We start from the raw sequence: 26,371 nt of genomic DNA, 5'->3' as shown, positions 1-26,371 counted from the left end.
CCTCCTGGAGTCCAGAAATCTTAGGTTTTCTTAATCTATGAAGAATGGCCCTATATGCCACCACCCATCCCCTAAACGTGGCCTTAAAAGCTTTCCAGACCATAAAACCTGGTGCCGCGTTCACATTCTCTTTAAAAAAAAAGCGTTATAAAATTACGGGTTTCATCAATCCATTTTTGGTCTGATAACAGTGTTTTATCGAAATACCATCTGTTATTTCTTCTCTTGCGGGGGGCAAGTATAATTTCAAAGAGACCAGAGAGTGATCTGAGAACGGATTAGACAGAATCGAGTTTGAAAAATTATGATAAACACAGTAGGCCCGACATATTGATTGTGAAAAGCTTATTTTAAGGTCAATAGGCTTTTAAGTTTGGATTGCCAACAGATAGGTATTTTGTTACACAAATGTCACAGATTACCTCTGTAGGGAAGGAGCTTAGTGTTGATTACTGACTGTAACAAACCAGAAGGGTAGAAGATTTACACTGTAATAATTCTTGCTAGAATTGCCTCTTAGCTGATCTTGTAATGGATCTTGTGATAACACAATTAAATAATACATACATCCATATGTATTAATCTATGCCCATATAGATACATGAAGGGCCTTTGGGTCAGCTCTGTTCTGCCATTGGTCCGAGTGTCATTTCCACTCTACTTCAATCCATGACAGTGAACTGCCTGGGGTAATGGTTAAGTCCACATCAGTCACGTGCATGACAATATTTTCTGATAAAATGTGTGCATCCACCTAAAAACTAGTGTGCTTCAGTGTCAGGGCTGGTTGACATTATTTTTTCCAGTTTTACTTTCCACCTTAGCATCTCCTCTTTTTTAACGTTTGTTAGCAGGACACTACAGCTCTTCAGGCAGTGCTAATGGGCCTCTTGCTTGTCACTCAGTTCATCTACAGTGGGCCACATCCCATGTCCCAACTTCCTGTAGACCAGGAGACCAATATGGAATGCTGTTGTCTATAATATACAATGTTTTTACCATTTCAAGATGGCCAACACGTTGGTTCTAAATGTGGCATCCATGCTTAACATTTTAAAATAGATAGACAATTCACAATACCCTGATAAGATGGACACCCCTGTTATTTGTATTTTCATCATTGCAAGCATATGACCAACATGTTTAGACACCAGCATGTTTCTTGTTTCTATGTGTATTCTATTAATTTATCTTGCATCTGTTGTTGAGTTTGTGTGTGTTTTATTGAGGTTGTGTCAGAGGGAAAATGCAAGAATAAGTCAGTGTACTGGATGCATGAGTGCAAAGATGTCTGACAGTGAATGTGTGATGGCTTATTGAGTGTCTAACTCCATCAGTGACACAAAAGCCACACTCAATCAAATCTATCAGAATTGTCAAGGCTTTTTATGTACGTCTTGACAGCACAACTGTTGGCAGACCATATGTGAAGATATTTTTTTAAAACTACTGAAAGCGAGATATTTGTTCTGTCATCATGTTGATTGTCTTGAGTACAGCTTTTGATTGGACAGATGTGTGCTTCCACTGAAAAAGAGTGCTTGTTTTTCACTTTTTGCACTGCAGAAAAGCTTGTGCTCATTTCAGCAGAACTATGTTGGTTATAGAGGCAAGCCATTGATCAAGGGTATTGACCTTACCTTAGCATGAAAAGTTATGATAAAGGCAATAAGCTTGATGTTTTTTTGTAAAAATCATATGTTAAATACAATAAGCATTTAAGGGTGGATTGTTATGACTCTATAATGCATGGAAGACTGCAGTCCCTGTGAAAAAGGTCTTCTGTAATTTCCTTTTTGCAGGTGACTTGTGGCATCTCTAGCCACCTATAATAAAGAAAATGACATAGCCGCTCAACTGTAATAAATTGTCACGGTTGAGTTCTGACATCACAATGCCTGCTGCCAGAGCCAGCAACAGTGGAGAAAGGCAGGACACAGAGCATATTAATCCTGCACTTAAAAAAATGAAATGTTGTTTTTCCCACTTCTGGTCTTTCATTCTAGATGAACTGTGCATGTTTCTAATCATTCTGAGCTACAGCCTTTTTTTAAAATCTGACTTCTATAAAACTGATTTTAATGTCTTTTTACAACAAAAGACAACTCATTTTGTGTTTAATTTTGCATGAGAGGTTCTCTTACCTGCTGTGACCTGCCACCAACTTGTTGCAACCGCCATTGGGACGAATCCTGGGCCACGCTAACGCCCGAGTGCTGCCACTGCCTACCTGCTGCCAGCGGACTACAACCCCCTCGTCCTTTGCGGCGCGCAGGCACTAGGAGGCGTTCAATAGGGGTCCAGTGCTCCCGCAGCGCGGGACGCGCGCAGGCGTGCCCGGGCTGTGCCCAGGCAAAGCCCAGGCCAAGGGCGGGCCAGTCTGAGACTGTCAGAGCCCAGAGGAAGCCAGGCCGGGCCACGCCATTGATATTTGAACTAGTTTTGGATTATGAAGTTTCAAACCCTTTAAGTGTGAGCAAACATCGCTCAGAAATAAGGCTAAAAGAAAGGCGGATAAAAGGCACCTTGGTGGACCTTGGTGGACATCTGTAAGAATCAATAGCTCTCAGTACACCTCCCATTCAGCCGCAATGAACCCGAGTTCATGCATCCTTATGAAGGTGTTGTAGAGCTCTTATCAAGAGATAAGTTTCCATGTCCTGTGCCGCAGGAAGAAAGCTCGCCGTCGTGTGGAATGGAAGTTTGGATAATAGGTCACTTCGTGCAAGGAAAATCGACATTGCCGGGTGGCCGGAGAAAGTGAGGTTGCCGTGCCAGGGGTCCCGTGTGAACAGGCAGTGTGACCGAAGCAGAGAGCCAGCAGGAGGTTGCCCCCGACGAAGCCCCGCTTGGACAGCGGGACACTCCGGAGTCGCTCTCTTGCCTGATTGAATCACCAGCGCGAAGGGGACGCCATTTCAGAGGCCATTCAGAGGCTAAAATCGCCGGGACTGCGAGGACCAGGGTGCTTGTTGTCCAGTTTACCTTGCACACCTGCTTCGCGGATTCAGGAAGGTGAAAGCTGCTTCTAGGCGCTGGGTTCCGGAGGCGCGGGGGGGGTAACATCGAACTGGCGTCGGCGTTGTAGCAGGGACTCGAAGATCCAGAAGTCCCTGCTCTCACAGGCGGACGCGCCCACCACCAGCCACGCCCCCCGCCTGCAACACTCTCTGATTTAACGCTCTGTCAGGCGCTCTGCGGGACGCGAGCGGGACGACGAGCGAAGCCCGAGCAAAGGGCGGGCAGTCAGGGGCTGTCAAGGCTGGGCTGGGCCACGTCCCTTTCCTCTCTAACAACAGTGAGTACATACGCCCGGTGTGTGTCCCTGTTCTGTTTCCCGAAACCATGTCTACTCGTTCTGGAAAGCTTCTTAGGAGTGAAGGCGAAAGGGGGACAAATGCCGCAAGCCCTGTTATAGGAACTATGGACCGCTTTATCACCAGAGTGGCGGCGGTGATTGAAAAGGAGATTGCTATGTCTGAGCGGCGTTTATCTGAGGTTTACCTCCCCTCAAGACGTTCATCCTTGGGGGTCGCTGCTCAGTCGCTTACACCGGCCAGTGTCCGGGTTCAATCTGTTTCCCCACCTAGTGTGCCTGGTGTTTCCACAGACCCCCCCCAGTTGGCTGGTATAGAGCAAAATATAGGTAGGCTGGAAAATCTGGCCGCTCTTCTCCCTATAGTTATAGTGGAAGACGGTGGCCTTAGTAAGCTGCCCACACCATTATCACCTAATCTCCCAAGCGAAGCCATCAGTGATCCTGAGCCCCCAAAACCGCTCACTCCCTCCATAGTTATATCAGAAGGGGAGCCAGCTAGGGCTTCCCCTAACACCCAAACTCCCGATACTAGGCAGGAGAATAGGCCCTTAAGCAGAAAGCCACGAAAACGCAAAAAGGGTTGGCTAGTGAGACAGGCCGCTCTTTACCAGAGAGTAAGAAAGCCTTCTGGATCCGGTACGAGAACCATAAGGGGTATGCCTATAGTGAATGAAATTGACATAGAAGGGGATGTTCTGATCTCTCCCAAGGGGCTACACCCAGACGCTAACACCGCCAAGGTCTCAAAGCTCTCTGACTCAGTAACAGTTGAAAATATCCTTGAGAAGGTATACAGCCTCTTGAAACCGTTACTAACACAAGTCAAGGGTCTAGGGGAGAGGATAGACAAATTAGAGCAATTAACCCTTGACGGGTTTCACTCACTCAAAACAACATTTAAACAAATAACCAGAGTGACTGAAAATAAGGACTTAGGCGCAAAGGGGAATGAACCACCATCTCAGAGAGTCCCTAAGCCCCCAATATGTCTAAACAAAGTTGTTCCTAATAGTCCATTAATTCCAGCTCTTAAATCTCCTCCCCGTCCCAAAGCAGGGCCAAAACATAAGGGTCCATCAACACACTTAGAGCCTGACAAAAATAAGCCTAAGTTTCTTCCACAAAAACAGCCACAGATAGTTAGTGGCAAAACGGAAGACTCCCAAAAACCTGGGGCACGCAGCAAATCCAACGGGTTAGCGACAGGGAAAGCCCCTAGGTCTGTATCTCAACCTACTGCCCCATCTACCCCCTCACCGGCCCCCAGTAATCCAGTACGACGGATCCCCCCAGTAAACCTCCCACCAGACTGTCAACCTTTTGTTGCTGTCATGGTTAATGTGCCCCCATTAAAGGAAGGCCAGTTGGAAAACCACCAATCACTCAAGAACAAGTGTATCCACTGGCTGAAGGCAAACAAGCCAATCCCGTTGGGTGTGGATGGTATTATTCTAAGTGTCCGCAGAGTGGGTTGGTTAGGGCAGGGGAAAAAAACGCAGGAGGGGGATTGCATAATCATAAATTTCCAAGACCCAAGAGTAGTACCATCGATTTGCACTCCTATTAAAAGTATGGGGGCTCCGGGGGTTAAAGTGGTAGATCTTTCTTATTTTTACCCCAGGCAAATTGTTAGCCCAACTGGAGGAAGTTTAAGTTCCCCCATTTTTGGTCAAAACTGGGCTGGGGTCTCGGGGGGTACTAGGGAGAACCAATTGTGGGCACCAGGGCCTTACTGACTGGAAACTGGGAGTAGAGTAGAGCCAACAGGAGTATCACCCACCCAGGCAAACCTTGCAAGTGGGATAGGAGTCTCTATAGCCACCCCACAAGATCCCTGCTCCCCTCAGATACCTCCGAGGAGGCCCATAGACAGGGGCATTCTGGCGCCCAGCGACACTTCAGCTGTGACGGACCTAGTCTTTAAGGTTTTCAGCTGGAATGTCGCAGGGATTGCAAGAAAACTGGCTCTACCGGACTTTACTGCTTGGGTTGATGAGCACTCCCTGTGCCTTTTCCAAGAGACATGGAGCTTGGTGCCGGTCCATAGGGTGGGTTTTTCTTCCTATTCCTCCCCTGCGCAAGTCTCGGAAACAGGGAGAGGGTGACCTTCGGGTGGCCTTCTCATCTGGGTCACGGCTTCTTTAGACTGCAGAGTAGTGGAGTCTCCCACAGGTTCCCCTGACATACAAAACATCACCCTAATAGATCAAAGGGGAAGAATTGTCTTAAATGTTTTTAATGTTTATGCCCGGGGAACCAAGGGCGGGAGAAAGTCTCCTGTAATATCTCTCCTCGAGACCTTGCTAAATAATACTCCATATAAGACTCGTACATTGGTTGCAGGTGATTTGAACTGTACGTTCGAGCCCTTGGGCTCGGACGTCTCCCTCGACCAAGACGAGGAGGATACCAGGTTGGGGATCCCGGTATTGGAAATCCCACCGATCAGAAGGTGGACAGAAGTGGCGCTCCAGATATCCTCCCTGAGCCTCGAATTCAACTTAAGGGCAGCTAATGGGAGGACATCCTCGGATAGGGGGGGTGCCCACACGTACAATAGACCAGGACACACCTCTAGGCTAGATTATTTCCTAATAGATGTATACTTATGGTCTTATGTAAGGGACATGCAGGTGGTCCCCTCGACTGAAAGTGACCACAATTCACTCTCCTTAAGTATGGTCCAGTGGTGGCGCCCCTTAAGGAAGGACAACATTAACCTGGTAGCCGCACCCCCGGATGAGTCTGAAGTCTCCCCTTGTGGTAGACGAATAAAATGGGCGAAATTGGTTTTATCCGAGGCAAAGGTAGGGGAAATTCAATCCCATTTAAACCATGCGGTAACAACCCTCGGAACCTCCTTAGAAGGGGTGGGTAGAGCGAGTGGGCTTTTTGTCTCCCTGGTAGAAGCCATAACTAACGTGTTTACCTTATACCCTAACAAGTCGGGCAACAAAGAATTTAAAAAAACAGTTGATGGTTGGTATACCCAAACATGTAGGGTTCACAAGGCCAAGTTAGTTGAGGCGGTTAAACTCAAGTCCCGTAGTGTGATACAGGAAGCAAGGAAGACCTATAATAAGTCCCTTAAATTTGCCAGGAGGGAGTGGGAAGACAAATTCTGGGAAGACCTGCTCCAGGCTAGTAAAATCAGGGATTCAAGGGCCTTTTGGAATCTCATAAGCACACGGAATAAACCCGATGCATTTGTGAGACCCTGCAACATCCCGCCTCAAAGCTGGGTAAAACACTTTGAGACCCTATACCTCCCCCCAGATGGGGTACTGAACGTGGGGATGGACCTTACACGAGCAATTGAACCTCATGCCTATGATCTCTTCACTCCTTTAGAGATTGAGGGGGTTATAGGGTGGGTAGCGCCTCGCAAGGTAGCGGGCCCAGACGGCCTTCCGGGGGACCTTATGAGGGCATACCCAGCGGAATGGGCAAGGGTCATAGCAGCTCTCCTAAACGATATCATGATGGGAGGGGCTGTGCCAGAATCCTGGAAAGGGGCGGTGGTGGTCCCGATTTATAAAAAAGGGTGCAGGGAAACACCGGGGAACTATCGCCCTATAAGTCTGATAGACTCCACCCAAAAGATAGCTGGTAAAGCTATCCTTGGAAGGATTCTCCATTGGGTGGAAGAGTATAAAATCCTATCAGACTTTCAGGCAGGTTTTCGGGCTGGTATGGGGACAATAGAGCAGGTGTTTAGGCTGGCACTATTGGGGTGGAAGGTGGTGGAACTGGGCAAGGGTAGTCTTTATTTGGCCTTTATAGACCTGAAGACTGCCTTTGACCTAGTCCCCCGGGAAGAGCTCTGGAGGGTGCTTTATGAGTTGGGATTACCCCCTTACATCTTGTCCCTTCTCATTAGCCTTCATGCCCATACCTTTGCACAGGTCCGTTGGGGTAAAAATGGAGAGCTCACTGAGAAGATACCAGTGTCCAGGGGCATAAGACAGGGCTGTGTCTTGGCACCCACCCTATTTTCACTATATGTGAATGGGGTGGTAAAACATCTTCAACAAGAACCAGCCGACGCCCCCTGTCTCGGAGGAGTCCGTATCCCCACCCTGCTTTTTGCGGATGACACGCTCCTGATCTCGAAGACCCCACAAGGCCTCCAGAAATTGCTAACGCGATTCCAGGAGTTCTGTGCTGCAAAAGGCTTAATAATAAATGTGGACAAAACAAAATACCTAGTCCTAAATCCTCCTAAGAAACTGGGCCGTCCACCTACACTTAACTCGATTCCCTTAGAGAAAGTAGCCGAATTCGATTACCTCGGTATTCGGATTACGGATAGGATGTCTTGGGCAAATCATATTGACAAAATGGTCCTCAACCATAGGAGAGTAGGAGGAGCTCTCATGAGGGAGTTCAGGGCCTCACCTAGGAGATCACTTACCCCAGTAATCGATATCTACAAGGCCAAAGTAGTGACATCAGCCTTGTATGGGGCAGAACTGTGGGGCCACTGCCGATTGGACGCCCTAGTGACAGCGGAGAGCAAGCTACTGAAATCCATTATCTCCATTCCACTGAGCACACCATCTGTACCAGTGTGGTTGGACACGGGTTGTAAAAACATCAAAGATCAGGCCCAGCTTCGCCCGCTCCTGCTATGGACACGAATCTGGAGGGGTGAAGAACTAAAATCCTATGCTGATGCCCTGGGGGAAATAATGAGTCTGGGGGGTTGGGCTAAGATAAGATGGTTAAGAGAAACTAAAAAGCTTCTGGAGAAGATCGGTCTAGGAGACTGTTGGTCATCACGTTCAGCCCCTCCAAAAGAAGTTGTCAAGGCGCTTTACTGGAAATGGACTGCGGAGCGTCTAATTACAAACCCTAACCACTGCAAGTCCACTGTCGCCTTTTTACAAATCAAAGACATTGTGGCTTTTGAACCCTACCTGGACCTGATCACCCTCCCCTTTGACCGAGCCCTTTATTTTAAATTTAGAGTTGGATCCCTTCCCCTAGGTGCTGTGGTATCGAATTGGACATCAGCGGCCCGTACTTCTCCAAACTGTGCATGTTGCCTGAGTAGGGTTGAGTCCATTGCGCATGTCCTATTTGAATGCCCGGATTATGCAAGGCCTAGGAGTTTCTGGTTGAAACCTCTTTGTCGAAATATGGGCACACGTAGCCACCTAGTAGCCTTGCGTATCCTAACCACGGACACTTCCCCCCCTATAGTGTGTGGAACAGCAAAATTTTTAAAGCAGTTTTGGCTTATTCGTTGTAAGAGATTGTCAGTAGCTGTTTAATTCCTTTTTTAGCTAATTTAGTAACGGGCAATTCATGTCCTTTTATCTTTTCTAATGAATTTTATACTGGCTTCTTGTAGCAATGCTTTTTTGTACACTGTAATGATTGTATTTTAATTGTGCTTATAAGATATATTGCATATCGAATAAAAGCTTATGATGATGATGATGATGATGAAAAAGAGTGCTTGTTTTTCACTTTTTGCACTGCAGAAAAGCTTGTGCTCATTTCAGCAGAACTATGTTGGTTATAGAGGCAAGCCATTGATCAAGGGTATTGACCTTACCTTAGCATGAAAAGTTATGATAAAGGCAATAAGCTTGATGTTTTTTTGTAAAAATCATATGTTAAATACAATAAGCATTTAAGGGTGGATTGTTATGACTCTATAATGCATGGAAGACTGCAGTCCCTGTGAAAAAGGTCTTCTGTAATTTCCTTTTTGCAGGTGACTTGTGGCATCTCTAGCCACCTATAATAAAGAAAATGACATAGCCGCTCAACTGTAATAAATTGTCACGGTTGAGTTCTGACATCACAATGCCTGCTGCCAGAGCCAGCAACAGTGGAGAAAGGCAGGACACAGAGCATATTAATCCTGCACTTAAAAAAATGAAATGTTGTTTTTCCCACTTCTGGTCTTTCATTCTAGATGAACTGTGCATGTTTCTAATCATTCTGAGCTACAGCCTTTTTTTAAAATCTGACTTCTATAAAACTGATTTTAATGTCTTTTTACAACAAAAGACAACTCATTTTGTGTTTAATTTTGCATGAGAGGTTCTATTTTTATACTTCGTGTTGGTAAACATTTATTTCTTTTTTAAAAAAATGAGCACTACACCAAGGATTTAAGTAGTTTGTGGAAGGGTTATTGTTTGACCATGTATTATAAGGAATAAAGTACGCCCTGCTGTAATTATAATGACATTGCAAGTCCCATGACCTTATAAAAGAACTTGGCATATGGCCCCATTCCCCTATATGGTCACAGAACTCTTCAGTGACTTGCAGTATCATTATGATGTATGGAAGGGGCTATTTTATCCCATATATATTAAAGCACACAGATATTTTGTTACATGAAGTCTTACAGATCACTGAAGTAAGCAAGGGGTTTGGTGTTGGTCGTTCCCTTTGACAAAGTCTGGTTGTAAAAGATTTTCAATGTGACAATCCTTGTTAGTCCCTTTTTGTGAGAGATCCTGTATTGTTTTGTAAACTCTAATTGTATACATATTTGATGGTTGCCAGCATATGCATAGTTCATTAGGCATATGTTGGTTTTGTTGACAAGCCAATGGTGAAGGCTATATGCAAGGCCACTGGAATTCTGCAATTCTGCAGCTGCTACTCTTTCTGCATAGATATAATTTTACTGCACTTATCACATACTCCATTATCTGCTGCACAATTTACAGATTTCAAGAAAAACACTTTAGTTCTAGAATAAACAGGTCAAAGATTACTAGTAAAAGCACCACATGATGTGTGCCACACAGTGGTAGATGATTTCCATGGATTAACTAGTCACCTTTCAGTTTGTAAGTGCTATATTATGAGTACTAAAGAGATGACACTTTTCTGTAGACAGTGCTAGCATGTGTAAAAATATAAAAATAGCAAAATAATAATGCCACAGTATATGTTGCATTATGCGGCATGATTTGCATTTTCTTGCTATATAATCTTGTCACCCTGCCCTGCATAAATACAGTAGCCCTGGCTATAGACATTATTGGATCATTGGGAAAAGTTATGTCAGATTCTATTTGTTTGATCTGCTTATTATGAAAAGTTATTACAAAGCCTGTAGGCCTGACTGATTGTGAAAAACAGGGTAAATCCAATAGGCTTTTAAGGCTTGATTATCATTACAGTGTATTTGTTTTTACATGGAATGTCACTGATTGCCATAATAGGCAAGGGCTTTGGTGTTGGTGGCCCACTTGCACAAACCATGGTGATAGAATATTTGCAATGTCATAATTCTTAATAGACCTTTTTAGGAGGGATGTTATATTGTTTTGACATCTGTAATTGTGTGCATATTTGTAATTGTATTACTTTAAACCTTATGGTTGCCATATGTGAACGCTTATGCTCAAGACAGCATGCCTGAGATGATTATGGTGACAGATCAATGAAAAAGACAATTTGGCCAGATGGTTTGCTGGGAAGTTATGTCCAATGCCATAGGTATAATCTGTTTATTATGAAAAGTAAAAATAAATGTAGTAGGTCTAGTTTATTTATTGTGTAAAGCACTTATTAGGTCCTGAAAGTGGAGTGTTATTAGACTGTGTTATAGGTTGTAGAGATGTATTTTTTTTACCTGAAATCACATTGAGCACCACATTAGAGCAAAGACTTTGGTGTTGGCCTCTGCTTTGGCAAGCCCTGGAGGAAGACGATTTTCAGCATGATAATTCTTGTTAGGCCATTTTGTGAGGGGTTGTATGTAGGCCTGGCGGAAATTTGCTGAGTTTCTTTAGCAGAAATTATGCAAAACGCCCAAAAATGATGTTAAATTATGCATTATTACTCAGAATTCCAGTCTGAAATTTTCACTACCTTTTTATAATAAAATTTCTGTTTTGTATATTAGGATTAATTTATCTCTAAAAAAAAGTGCAAAATTGCACATAAGGTGAGCAATAGTCACTCATGTTCGGTTAGTTCATGCTGTTACCATGCTCCCATGATAGGAATTTTACTCCAACAAAATCTCAGTTGCATGACGTGCCGTAATAATGTATCAGTGGACGCCCCCCTTCGGCTTGCCCTTCCAGTTGAATGGTAAACACAATAAGACATAATTTTTTGTCGACTCTCTGAATACTACAAAGTCCATGCCTTTCTGCACTGACATGTAGACTGAGGTTAGAGGCATCCTGAAGGAGAAAGCTTGGTGTGCACTGATCAGGGCAAATACATCATGAATAGGCACAGTGTCACTCAATGAATAGTCCCACACCACCAAATTTAGCAGGAGATCATTTGAGACAACCACATAGCTTCTTGAGAGTCACGACAAGACCTTGGTAAATTCCGTTCCACTTGCGGAATTTGGGTAATTTGGGTAATTTCGCGTTCCGCGGAGAACGCGGAATTGCCCAAAATTCTGCGTTCCGCGACTTTGCGGAATTTTTTGCTTGTTCGCGTTCTCGAAATCCGTGTTCGCGAGATATTTCCCCCGAGCACGCAAACAGCATTCGCGAACAGGAAAAAAGAATCGCAAACAAGCAATTCTGCGTGTTCGTGGGATTTCTGCATGCTCGGTAAGATTTTTTATCGTTTCGCGGAGTTTTGCGTAGCGCGACTACGCAAATTCCGCCCACCCCTAGTCTCCGTCAGGTTTCTGTGAAAGGGAGAGCCATGCTCCATCCACCATCACCTTCTCTTCACCGCAAAGTTCTCTCAGATATTTCCTCCCTGATTGAGGAGGTGATCAGCCCATGCAACATAACTTCCTCTCACACCTAGTGAACCATCCACCCAAAAATATAGTCTGGTGCTGCAATATATGGCTCTTTTGTGACTGAGGTGGAGTATGTTTATGCAGCAAGTGTGTGGATCTATTGGGGATAGGGTGTGGTAGAATAAAGCTGGCAGGACATTGGGATGTTGCAGTAATGGTGAGGGTATAATGGATTTGCCATAGTGCAGTGGTGTTGATGTTTGGGTGCGGTATCCAGGGATTTGTTATAAGAGTATGATGGAGCTGCCTGGCACAGCAGTGTTGGGGTTTGGGTCAACTAGACCGGGGTGAGGATAATGCATTCAGAGGTGGGTCTGTTGAGATTAAAGTAGTGTTTGGTTGGAGCTACCAGGGCATGCAGGATTTTATTTTCCATTAGGACCATTATTTTGGACTATGTTTTATTGCTAACAAAGGCATATTATTGGCATGTTGCTAAGCTCAAATATAATTAAAGATGATTGTTCGACCTTCCCTACTTAAGATGGTCTTGCCTGCTTACCTCCACTTTTTGCTGTATCTTTTTCTTGGCCTTAGGACTCTGAGCACTTTACTACTGCTGACCTGCGCTAAAGTCCTTGTCAAGTCAAGTCAAGTCATGGGTATTTATAGCGCGCACATATCACTCTTGCGAGTCTCATGGCGCTTGCAGTCTGCTGAGTGCAGAAGAAAGGGACCCACGGCTCTTATCCAAACAGCCAGGTCTTCAATCTTTTACGGAAGCAGTTGTGGTCTGGAGTGCTGCGGAGTTCAAATGGCATTTTGTTCCAAGAAGCAGGAGCCAAAAATGAGAAAGCACGCCCACCCTGTCTAGCAGTGTGGATTTTGAGAGGGGTGAGCAGAGCAGAGTCACTTGAGCGCAATGCCCTGGGTGGTTTATACCAGCGTAGTTTTTGCACCCAATATTTAGGACCCCTGACATACATTTGTTTTTGTGTGAGACACAAGGTTTTAAAAAGGGTGCGTTTTCTCACTGGAAGCCAGTGGAGAGTTTTAAGACAGGGTGCCGACAGTGATCTATTAGGGCGGTCGAGGACCAGCCTCGCAGCAGTGTTTTGGAGAAGTCTGTCAAGGAGGTCAGAGTTGATAGATAACAGAAGAGCGTTGCCATAGTCCATTCTGTTAATTATAAGACCCTGTATTAGGGGTCTACGGGCCTCTAGGGGGAGCCAATTAAAGACTTTCCGAAAGCTCCGCATAACACCGAAGCAGGTACCAATAATATGATTCACATGGCCCTTCATGGACAAACAGCTGTCCAAGTGGACTCCTAGATTCCGGACTAATTTCTTATGGGGAGGGCATGAGCCAAGCCTGGATGGCCACCAGTCCTGCGTCCAGTGGTTGGACGCTTTACCAAAAAGCATGTTCTCAGACTTGGTCCCATTTAAATGTAGATGATTCGATGTCATCCATTTGTCCACATGGGTCAAGCAGTCCTTAAAACGCTTCTTGGTATCGTTGGGATCAGAGCCCAGTGTGACCAGAATCTGAGTATCATTTGCGTAGGACAGGACGTCGAAGCCATAGGTTCTGATCACAGCAGCTAGGGGGGCCATGTAGATATTAAAAAGTGTAGGACTCAAAATAGAGCCCTGAGGCACACCCATAGTTACAGATCTTTCACTGGAAGTGATGTCACCCATCTGGACAATAGTTTTGCGGTCATTCAAGTAGCTGATAAACCATTTCAAGGCCTGCCCCCTGACACCAATCTCCCAGAGACGTCGTTCTAGGATACGATGGGAGATGGTGTCAAAGGCAGCCGACAGGTCGAGCAGTACGAGGATCGCTGACTGGTGTTTGTCCACAGCTAATCTGATGTTGTCAGTGACCTCTACCAGGGCGGTCTCAGTGCTGTGAGCTGCTCGGAAACCCGATTGCGAGGGGTCCAAGAGTCCGTGGCTTTCGAGGTGGCACACCAACTGTTTATTAACCAACGACTCCAACATTTTCCCGAAATAGGGTAAGAGAGAGATTGGCCTGTAGTTCAGAAGTATCTCTTGGATCTGCCGAAGGCTTCTTCAAAATTGGTCTAATTCTGGCAGTCTTCCAGCACAAAGGAAACTCAGATTCAGCCAAAGATTTGTTAAATAGACTGACCAGCCCTGGTAGGACTGTAGGAGCCATCTTTGGAAAGTGTTTTGAAGGTAAAGGGTCCGCGGGAGAGACAGATTTTATTTTGTTCATGACCATGGTGACGGAATTAAGGTCACACTCCGTAAAATCAGTCAGGAGGTTACATTGGTCAAGTAAAGGGCACAGAGATTCAGTTTGCCCGCGTACGGGAGTGGTGGGAAAAGTTTTGTGAATCTTCGTAACTTTTTCCTCGAAGAATACCGATAGCGAATCAATCCAGTTTTGAGAGACGGGACCAGTATGTTCATCAGCAGCAGAGGTAAATTCTTTAAAGATGTGGTAAAGTTCCCTAGAGGAGTTTTCTGCTTTAGTTATCCGACTTACCAAGTGAGTTTTTTTAGCTAATTTAATTTCACGCATGTAACTATGGTGAAGTCTTTGATAACTTTCACGATCTATTGGGCATTTTGTTATCCGCCACAGTTTTTCTACGGCGCGACACAGCTTTTTAGAGACTTTTAGATGGTCAGTAAACCAGAAAGAAGTTCGGTTCTTGGACCTAATGATCTGTGTCGGGGCAATGAGATCCAGTGTGGTCAGAATTGCTTTATTTAACTGCACGGCATCATCATTAACACTCGCCTCGGGGTTTGGGGAATAAGAACAGAACTGATCTTGGAACAGTGGCGGCATTACTTTACGCCAAGGCCCACAAAATACTTGATTGCTGTCAGAGTGTAGTTTCATTCTAGGGGCAGTAGGAATAGTGAATTCCAACAGGAAATGGTCTGTCCATAGTAGAGGCTCCGGGGTTTCAATGACCAGTTCCGGTGAATTAGAAAAAAGGAGATCGAGCGTATGGCCTGCGTAGTGGGTAGGCCCAGCCACCATTTGGACCAGACCAAGAGAATTAGTGTTTGAAAGTAGTTTATCTGTGTCCTGGTTATGTAGCAGTTCCACATGGTAGTTAAAGTCACCAAGGAGAAGGAAGTTGTCGGAGGCTATAACATGTGGGGCAATGGTTTCAATTAGTAGGTCCGAAAAGTCCCCTTTCAAACCAGGAGGACGGTAAACCAGGGCTCCTCTCCAAGACCCGCTTAAGAGACCTATAATTTTAAAGATACATATTTCCATCTGATTGCCCGATACATTTTCCAAAGCGCTGATTGTTAAAGTGTATTTGTAAGCAATTAAGAGACCTCCCCCCCTTTTCTCTTTCCTATCAACACGAATCGTTTTATAAGCAGAAGGGAAGGCTACATGCAGGTCAGGACCGGCATGTTCATGAAGCCAAGTTTCCGTGATAAAACATAAGTCTGGGTCAGTATGGTCCAGTAAATCCCATATCTCCAAAGAATGTTTGGAGACAGAACGGGCGTTAAAATAGATAGCTTTCAGTGAGGGGAGGGGGGCTTCATGCTTTCTGTGCAGCCTAGGCCTAGCGGGTGAGGCAGCGTTGGTAATGCTGGATGAAAGCATAATTTCAGGGCATTGGAGTAGGCCCTTTAGAAATATGCAAGTACCATTAGTGGAGAATGTGTTTAAATCTTTGAGTTGAGCACTCGAATATTGAAGAAACTCCATTGTCAACATGTCACACGGCGGGAACTCGAAGATGTTTTGAGAAAAAGAAGGACGGGTGATGGTATATCCAAGAATGAAACCGGTAAGGATTGTGGCCGCTGGGCGCTGCCAGGCGCAGACGGGCGCAGACGGGCTTGCCTTTGGCGCGCCGCTGTGCACGTCCGCGCCCACAAAAATCAGTTTTAAGAGCAGTTCTTAAAATCTTTAAAATCTGTAAAAATGTCTGATGTGCAAAAGAGCGCAAAGTGCAAAGAGGCGTCAATGGCGGTCGTACATTAGAACAAGTGAACAGCATCCATTTCCGTGAAGCCACAGAGCAGAGCTGTGCGCGTCCGCGCCCTCAGCCCACTAAAATAGAAATAATGAGGGGAATCACTAGAGTGCGCACCTACGTTTCAGACCGAAAACTGGAAGTTTTGCAACCCCTATGTGACCGTCCGTGCAATCGGCACACGCCGTGACGGACCGGGGTCAGGGGTGAGGTATTCTAGGGCACTGGCGGCAGAAGGTGAGCACAATTTCAAATTCTTCACAATACACAGAGTAAAATCAGTTTTAAGAGCAGTTCTTAAAATCTTTAAAATCAGTAAAAATGTCTGATGTGCAAAAGAGCGCAAAGTGCAAAGAGGCGTCAATGGCGGTCGTACATTAGAACAAGTGAACAGCATCCATTTCCGTGAAGCCACAGAGCAGAGCTGCGCGCGTCCGCGCCCTCAGCCCACTAAAATAGAAATAATGAGGGGAATCACTAGAGTGCGCACCTACGTTTCAGGCCGAAAACCGGAAGTTTTGCAACCCCTATGTGACCGTCCGTGCAATCGGCACACGCCGTGACGGACCGGGGTCAGGGGTGAGGTATTCTAGGGCACTGGCGGCAGAAGGTGAGCACAATTTCAAAGTCTTCACAATACACAGAGTAAAATCAGTTTTAAGAGCAGTTCTTAAAATCTTTAAAATCAGTAAAAATGTCTGATGTGCAAAAGAGCGCAAAGTGCAAAGAGGCGTCAATGACGGTCGTACATTAGAACAAGTGAACAGCAGCCATTTCCGTGAAGCCACAGAGCAGAGCTTCTCCTCTTAACATGGTGATACTGGTGTATACATGATCGGCATATTTAGTTTACTGTTAAGTCCCTTGTAAAGTGGTATACAATACACTCAGGGCCTGTTATCAAAATGCTACTAGTGGGCCTGTAGAAATAGTTGTGCCACCCACACAAGTAGCCTTTCAAACCTGTCTCAGGCCTGCTATTGCAAATCCTGTGTATGCAGTTTACTGCCATTTCGACTTGGCATTTAAAACCACTTTCTAAGCCTTAAACTCCCCTTTTATTATACAGATGTCACCCCTAAGGTAGGGCCTAGGTAGCCCTAAGGGCAGGGTGATGTGCAATTAAAAGGTAGGACATGTACTGTTATGTTTTACATGTCCTGGGAGTGACAAACAGCTAAATTAGTTTTTCACTACTGTGAGGCCTACTCCTCTCATAGGCTAGCATTGGTAATTCCTTAAACCACTTTTAAGCTGTAATTCCTGATTAGGAAGGAGTAGCTGCATCATGTTTCAGATGCTTGGAATGATAATGATAAATCCTCTTTGATGGTGAAGTTGTATTTAACATTACTGTTGTAGAAATGCCACTTTTAGAAAGTAGACATTTCTCTTCTCTTGCCACTCTCTGTGCCTTGCAGCCTGTCTACAATACACGTCTGGGATGGGTAACAGCTAGACACTGCACGTTCCTTCCATACAGCCACAAACACAAGAAGGGTGGGTGTGACAGAGAACTCTTTCATAATGTGATTGCTCTTCCTGGGCAGGAAGAGAGAGGAGGAGCTGACACTTACACCTGAATAGGTAGTGTCCTGTGTCCCACACAAAGAGCTGATTAATCTCCACAGATAACCTGGCAGACAGGGCTGTAATGAAAGGGGACCTGTGCACTTCAAGGGCCTGCTTTAAAGTTACCCCCACTTCAAATGCATTTTGGCTATAAGTCCCGACCTAAGTTCGATAAGCTACTGACACCTTAGGTGCTAGCTGTGGGACAAAAGGTTTCCGGCAAACTGATTCAGCTGTGACCTACCACTTCTCTGCCACCCTGGAGGGGTTTTAGATATCCCCATGTATATCCTGCTGTGACGATTTAATTGTATGATTGGCGTACCTTTTGCTAATGTTACATACATTTTTCCCCAACCACAACTAGATTAAGTTTCATTTTTTGGTCCTGAAGAATTGCCCAGATCAATAGCGACACTTGAGGTAAGAAGCATGTTGATCTACACACACACTACTTTATGAGCTGGATAGGACCATTACTTCCACATTCAGCCACTCATTACTTTTTAATCATAACAAGAGAAATCACCCATTTAAATTAAATTGGGTATCTTTTAGCTATTTTTAAACTACTAATTCATATTACACCAATCTACACCTAGAGCACCTCCACGCTGCACCTCACATCGGCATCTCTTGCTCAAAAGACCTCCGGCAAAAAGTCCCCTTGAAGGGGTCCCTCGGGTATTGCATCGCTGGCCCAACAAGGAGCTGCCCGATGATAAAGCTTGACACTTACATGGGTGAATGAGGGCTCTTGCTTCTGAGCAATCAGGTCACCTGATCTGTTGTCTCAGTTTCCCTTACCTAGATCCTCCTGTCCTTCCCTCCCCCCAGGAACTGCATACCTTTTGTATTACTTAGTATCCCATGGAGCCTTTAAACTGGACCTTAAGTGTTCCTAGTCCCCATCTATGTTTAGTAAAGACTGTTGTGCAATAAGGAATGCCACTTTGCCTGATTGCTGCTCTGAAGGAACTGCTCTCTGCTTTGCTGAGCTGCCCTGCTGCCTTTGATCTCTGCCCTGCTGAGGACAAGGACTGGACCCAACTCACTTAAACCCAGAGTGACACCAAGTGCTTGCCGGCTTGTCCCCTGTTCCTCAGGCTCAGGGCCATCAAAGACTTGCTTCACTTCTGCTTCAGCACCTGGACTCTGCAGTGTATGAGTCCTGCCCTGCTAAGTGGTGTCAATACATTGCTGGGCCCTTGAATGGCGATTTCTGCTTTCTAGAACCATCAAAACCGACACAGGGACAACCTTGCACTGTTCAGAACCGATGCATTGCACTCCAACGCAGGAGCCAATTGATGACATCACCTCGACGGGCTGTGCGGAACAACATTGATGGACAGCTTGACTCGACATTGATGCAGTGCCTGCATCATAAAGGGGTTCGACGCCGAAGCCTTCCTCGACTGCGCAGATCATGCAGATGCTTCGCCTCCATCGCACCTTTCTGAGATGTGTGACTGGCCTGCCCTCCATCGCGGACACCATGAACTTTGGATTTCTCCCAGTCTAGCGCAATCTCAAGTAACCCCTTGACACTATTGACTTCTAAGCACTATTTTTGGTTTATTCTATAAAAAAATCATAGCTCTGGTTCTGTTTACTGGATGTTTGTCATTATGGTCTTGGTTTATTCATAAAATTATTCTTTATTGTTCTAAACCTCTGTGGAGTATTTTTATGGTGTTTTCATTGTGTTACTGTGTGTGTGTGTGTGTGTGTGTGTGTGTGTTCACAAGTACTTTACATATTGGCTCTTTAGATAAGCCTGACTGCTCTGTGCCAGTCTCCCAGAGGGTGAGAACAGGTTGTACTTTAGTGTGTATCTAGCTTAACCTCAATAGGATTGTGGTCCCTACTTGGACAGGGTGCCTACCTCTGCCAACTAGAGACCCAATTTCTAACAATGATGATGTGTCAGTTAACAGCGGCATCTGCATTCTGTCAGTGTGCAGAATGTCATCTTCTGCTTCCTCATGACTTGTGCTTTCTGCTCCTCCTCAACTGGCATTGTTACACTGTAGGAAAGTAGGATCTGCATTTATGGTTACCCACACTTTTTGCTTGATGTAATGCTGCTTTTGACTAGTCTGACTGGAATCCTGCTAATCAGGACCCCAGTCTCTATGCTTCCTCCCATAAATTGGTTTGGTAAGTACTTAGGTACAACCCAGATTGGACACTGGTGTAGCGTTATCAGTCCCTAGTATATGGTACTAAGGTACCCAGGGCATAGGTACACCAGGGGTCCCCCATGGGATGAAGCATGTATTATGTCACCCATGGGAGGCCACCCAATTTGTAACTGCAGGCTGCCCTTGTGTAAGTTGGTGCTTACACCACTTATGAAAGATATAGGTTTACTTATATCTAAGGTCACTGCACTTAAAACCTATAAGTCAGCCCTAAAGCAGGCCTTACAATCCTGAAGGCAGGGTGGTCGGTTCTAAGTGTGAGGGTGCCCCTGCATGAGCAGGACATCCCTACTGCCTACTAAGTCCATTCTCCCGGATTGTAAGTGAGACAGCCATAAAACATATAGAGGGGCACCACGTCATTACGCAATGACCATCTCTAAACTGGCTGTAATGAATCCTATCATGTTTGGTATCAAACATGCTGGAATCCTATTCCCACACCATAAACTGTGTGGGAGATATGAATCCATGCACTGTAAAGCTCATTTGGGAGGCCCTCGGTGCTACCGGTACCAGTCTCCCAGACCCGGCAAGCATGCTAGGGCTGCTACTGGCCAGAGACACGTTTCTGCCCTCCTGCTGCTTTGCCAAGCTCAGACAGGGGAAGGCAGAACTATAGGTATCCTGTCACAGGGAGGTGTGACCACCTCCCAGACAGGGTTTAGTGTATTGGGCCAGGGGGGCCGGGGAGGGCACTTGCCAGTGCCACATAGTCTGCTTGCAGGGTACACTTGGTGCCCGCAATGCATAGTCCAGTTCAAACCTGTTCAGGGAGCCGTCGGCTCCCGCTCTGGCGCAAAACTGGACAAAGGACAGAGGAGTATCCTCCTCTTTGTCCAGCCCCTCCTTAGGGAGGGACCCCTGAAACATCCCAACCCTTTCCTTAGGGTATTTAAGGGCTTACCTGTGGGTGGGTCCCTAGATTTCTCGTGGGAAAAGACACCACTTCTTCTTCTTGGTCACTCTGGACTTCGCTGGTCTTCGCATCAAGGCTGCAACTAAGAAGACTCCTGCTGCTCCTGATCTCATCGCCCTGCCTGTCTGCTGCAACGTCCGTGCCTGTGCAAACAGGAACCTTCCAAGGCCTGTGGGCATCCAAGACACCTGAACGAATCTCCTTTGAAGTAAAGGAGTCACTTCCCTGCATCTGTGAGCACCGCAACTAAGCTGACCGGTCTGCTGATCATGGGCTCCCACAGACCCCGAAAGACTCAGCAACACAGGTGTTGGGTTTTCACATCCCTTGAGGCCTGCCCTGTCTTCTCACCAAGTTTAAGGCCAGTATCCCTCATCGGAGCCGCAGGAACTGAACCCCTGTTAGTACGTTGACTTGCAGTTGAAAAGCTTTGTTAGCTTCCTTCCTACAAGATCTTCGAGCTCCAAGTAGCCCCAACCTCAAGCATCTCCAGTGACCAAGATCGACATCCTCACCATATCACTTGCACTGTGGGCCTGAATCTTTGGTGAGCTGCTCAAGGTCCTCTCGCGACTCCAGTGCCTCCAGCCTCTGGGTCCTCTTGAGGGTCACCTTTGAATTCTTTGGGCTCCCCTGAATGCTTGGGGCCTGCCCTGAATTCCCTATTTGTAGTGAGTCTCCTGGACCTTGCTGTTCCGGACATTGCACCTTCTTCAACTTCCACATTGGTTGCAGTTGCCAAGACTTGTTGGTGCTCCCACCAGACACCGACCCCTCAACTCTTGACATTTGACGTGGGATAGCTCATGTATGGCTCCTGGTCTTCCACAGCATCGCCTGGTCCCCACAGCTGCAGTTTCAAGGTCACCATCAGCTTTCCTGCAACACTCGACATCGGTGGGCATGAGTGGCATAGACTCTATCCCCTCTGCTTGCAGATTCTTCACATCTTAAATCCACCTTTGGGTTCCACTGGACACTTTCACCTTCTCCAGCAGCGGCATCTTTCTGAAGTCCTTCATTGAGTTTGACTGTGGTTTTCGACGCTACTTCACACCTATGCACCCTGATTCCCTGGTGCAGATATACTGGTTCCTAAGGTATCCTTGGGTGGGGTGGCTTTCCAACCTTCTGTTTTCCACTGGGTTTCTTCAGGGTCCACTGGAAGGGTCCTTCTTCTTTAAAATTGCAACCACAACTTATCCATTGACTTGAATTGATCCGCGGTCGTGTTCCCACTCTGCACACCGCCTCCGTGGGGCTCCTGGTCACTTACTTCGGGTGGTTCCTTGGGTCCCCGCCACTTCTATGTCTTCTGGGTATAGTCTTGACGTGAGTTGTGGTTCGCATACCACTACTTTAATATATGGTTTGGTTTCCCCCTGGCGACCACTGTGTATTATGTGCTACTCACCTGTTTCTATTGAAAAGTATTGTGTGCATTGTGTATATCTCTGGCTAGGAGATATCTGTATGTGTTAGTGAGTGTCTTATAATAAATACATATTTTTATAAATGCACTGTGTGGTTCTATTTCACTTAATCTATACCTATAAGATTATGTTCTGGTCAAACAAGCTGTTTTACACTCCTTCTGGACTAAGCCTGAAGGCTGGTCTCCACAGCTACCACTTAGAGAGCTTTCTAAGGTTATCTAAGACCACTAAAACCACCACGGGTCGTCTGCAGTGGTGCAGGGTGCCCACTTACATAAGTGTACACCATATGCCAAGGCAGCTTCCCACATACACCTAAAGCAACATTATGTAACAGCCAACAAATGTGTGTTATTCTACACACCTTGGGCTCATTTACACTGATTTGGTAAATGACGGTGTTGCAAGTCTTTATGCTGCATGGCCCCATGCCAAACCGAAAAGCCAGGAATGCACTGTATTTATGAGGTACGGAGTATTCCTGTCCTTTCAGGCAGGGCCGGCACACAATTTGGTGCCTTGCGGCAACTCAGGCACCCCGGCACCATGGTGCGAGGGTGTCTGCGTTGTTGGCAGAATTTGTTTTTTGTGCAAGAAGGGACAACTTCCTGCACAAAAACAATCCATGGAGGTGTTTTCCTCTTTCTATGTGTGCTGCAGAATTCAGTAAACATGGAAAAGGAAACAACGAGGAGAAATAAAGATATTTCTCCTCTTTACGCCTGCCTTGGATAGGCATACAGTTTTGTTGCATTCCCAGGTTTCCAGATCCTTGTAAATCTGAGAATGCGTCAAAACCCATGGGTGTTGCACAGTAACACCCACCGCAACAAGTGTCAGTACATTCTTTGTGTAGGGAGCAGTGGGATGAGGAAGGAATGGTTGATTCCAACCCATTTCAGAATCAGTTGTAGCATAACATTTTGCACCTCTTCCACTGATTGTAAGCAAGTCTCCTTTGCTCAGCTACTGTCAGCAGTGTGCTCATGATCTGGGTCTCTATTTTTGGAAAGGTGAACAGAGGTAACCCATACCCCACTCCCACCATGTGCTGGAACGAGTCTTGTACTGAAAGAAATGCTACCAAAAGCAGGGTACATGTTGGTGTGGGTGTTAGTGAAGACAGACTTTATAGGTCTGTGTAGTTAACTGTGTTCACCTAAGTTGTGTACAATATGGTATTCAGGTGTTACGTTATGTTATGTTGTGTTGCGTTGTATTATGTCTTGTTATATTAAGTTATTTGGATATATTGTGCGCCTACTCATCCCCAAGAAGGTATCCTGCTGCAGATAGGGACTTAACAGACAAACTTGTAATTTAAAGGATCCCTCCTTGAAAGAAGAAAAACTTGAGGTTATATGGAGATTACAAGGAGGAGTTTTCCAGCCTAGGGCTGAGAAATGGATAAGGCAATTATGGGCTGCGGCAAGATTCGCAGATCTTAGAGCTCTGGTCGGTCCATGGAAGTTAAATCATTCATTGTTTTGATCATCGTTACATTGTTGTTGGTGTAAAATATATTTTGATTCAAGTTTTTATTATTGCATTCCATCGCTTAATTATATCATGAGCTTAGTTTGGTGTTGCCATCTTTAAAGCTGTGAGATTTGTTGACTTTCTGGTTTTACCATATGCTTTAGGGGGAAGGTGGGTTGCAAGGGTAACGCCTCTGAAACAGGTGCTAGCCCTGCAGCGTGAAATTACAGGAACCCTAATACTCTGCAAAAGGTCAGCGTCACGTGAGGATCATTGGGTGCTATTTTCTGGTCGGATGAGATCCATGTATGGGTCTGTTGTGGGGTGTGGGATGAGCTGTTGGGGCTAAACAAGGGTTTGATGGGAGATTTTAAAAAGGTCCTATGGGAGCTGTCAGGTCTCTTAGGTCCTATGTGAGTGTTTGTTGTGGAGCATGTGAGGTTTAGTTCGGAGCCAAGGTGGAAGCTGCTTGAGAGTCTATTGGAGGCCACTTGAGGCTCTGTTGCTTGCAGCTATGCTACATGATCAAAAGATCTTCCACACAATTACAACTTTTATATTATTCTATTTCTACCTTTATATACAGGCCTTATAAACTGTGGGGACAGCCACCTTCAGGCGGAAGGCATCTTGGTTTTAATCTAAAGGCCAGACCATACATGAAGATGTCTCTGTGGTGTCTTGGCTTGGGTGAGTACACTCGTGAAATCCTGGCCTTACATATTGACTGAATGAGCAGGGAACTTTGTGGAACCACAGGTGCCAGGAGACAAGGCTTCCAAACATGCTGAATACCCTGGAGGGAGTGAGAGTGGGAGTGTGAAGGAGATCACGGGACAGAAACTGGAGTTACTCAACCCTGATGGACCACGGCCAAGTATTGTCTAATTCTAGAAAAACCACATAGCACGTAGCGGAAACTTGCTGGAGAAAGGCAAGGTTGTGGTTTCCCAAATGCAATTTTGTCTCCCTTCTGGTATGCCAAAAGGTTTGTTTTACTTGTCAACAAAATATTAATACAATGTTTTTGAGCTGTCGGCTCGCGTAATTGGCCATGAGATTTTGTGAGCTTCATACTAGTTAAGACATGCTTCTTATATTTTACTGTTTTTATTCTAATATATGTGGTAAAGGACCCTCTATTGTATATTACATTATTTATGTGCCCCTATAAAAGGAACGAGGCCAAATGTGCAGTTTCTTTATAAGGTTGCGGGACCCTTTGTGACAAATTATTTTAGCGTGCAAGAGAGAGTGTTTTAATCCTTATAAATAACACATGCACACAGTATTTCTCTTCTTTCAAAATTTTTAATCCCTGCTCTCTTGCTCTTACATATGAAAGAGAAGGGGGCATATTATCAAGGACGGTGTTAAAATTATCGCCGGTTTAGCGGCAAAGCGTTGATAATGGGCTTGATAATATGCCCTGGAGAATTCCAATAGAAGCCCATGTTCACACCAGAACATGGACTTCTATGGGAATTCACAAGGGCATATTATCAATCCCATTATCGCCGCTTTAGCGGCAGTTTTCTGCCGCTAAACCGGCGATAATTTTTAACGCCGTCCTTGATTATATGCCTTATAGTACGTTTCTCGCATGTCAAATATACGCGGAATGAGCAGTGCAAAATTAAAAGCACCCGTATCCATTCAGTAAACTTGATGCAAAAATATATTGTATTTGGTCAATATACAACACTTTCAAAAACAGCTGTACTTCAGAATGCGGTAACATGTAGAGAGATTCTTTGTTTTGGTGTAATGAACTATAGACGTGTGAGAAATAAACGCATTGCCATCAATATCGTCATTTTTGTAATGACTCTTCAGTTCAGGGAAACTGAAAAGCTATTTCTGGTTTTCATTGATTAGCCAGCGGTTGTCATTTTGCTCATTACCTTCCTTTTACTCCTTCTGCTAGCTCTGGCAGCAGGCATTGTGGCATCACAATTGAATCGTGATAAGTCACAGTTGAGTAACAGCTATACCATTTCTTACTACAGGTGGCTAATAGTGTCATAATTATACTTTCATGCTAACAATAGAGACAGATTTTTAACATTGATTGCAGGCTTCCATGTATCATATTGCTTTTAACAATAGTTGAGTTTATTTAAAGATACCAAACACCAAGCCTTGTCATACCCCTAATCAGCCTACATCAGAATAATTTCATATGTAAGAAAATACAATGGGAGGAATTATTTTCAGTAATGTGGGAGAATTATTCAGTCTCCCCAATGAAATTATTGCATGTGTTCAGATGAAAGACTTGCTTTAAATTTAATGGGCCCGATTCACAGAACTAACTTAAGACAAAATCCTAAACTTACTACCATTTTCGTATTCACAGAATGCACTCACTCATTTTGGTATTCACAGAAGGCACTTACTCACTTCGGTATTCACAGAAGTTAGGAGTCCTAACTTTAGGTCTCCTAAATGCCTTCTGTGAATACCGAAAGTCTTAAAATTAGGATTTTTCTCACTTTAGGAGTCCTAAAGTTAGGACTCCTAACTTTACTACTACTAAACTGAGAAAAATCCTAATTTTAAGGCTTTCGGTATTCACAGAAGGCATTTAGGAGTCCTAAAGTTAGGAGTCCTAACTTTACTACTACTAAATTGAGAAAAATCCTTATTTAAAGACTTTCGGTATTCACAGAAGGCATTTAGGAGTCCTAAAGTTAGGAGTCCTAACTGTACTACTACTAAACTGAGAAAAATCCTAATTTTAAGGC

At 45.1% G+C, this 26,371-nt stretch overlaps 1 protein-coding gene across 3 annotated transcripts in view; it reads left to right on the top strand.

Moving 5' to 3' along the window:
* LOC146809744 (uncharacterized) overlaps positions 1-26,371 on the top strand; it is a 518,320-nt gene that overhangs the window by 43,561 nt on the left and 448,388 nt on the right. For all 3 annotated transcript variants that reach the window (XM_085616600.1, XM_085616601.1, XM_085616599.1), the window contains exon 2: positions 24,211-24,314. In XM_085616600.1, coding sequence (XP_085472726.1) covers positions 24,284-24,314 — 31 coding nt within the window. In that variant the 5' untranslated portion in view covers positions 24,211-24,283. The remainder of the gene's footprint in view (positions 1-24,210; positions 24,315-26,371) is intronic.

This window comes from Triturus cristatus, chromosome 7 (assembly GCF_964204655.1).
Source record: "Triturus cristatus chromosome 7, aTriCri1.1, whole genome shotgun sequence".
NCBI lineage: Eukaryota > Metazoa > Chordata > Amphibia > Caudata > Salamandridae > Triturus > Triturus cristatus.
This window is presented reverse-complemented; position numbering and strand designations above follow the sequence as displayed.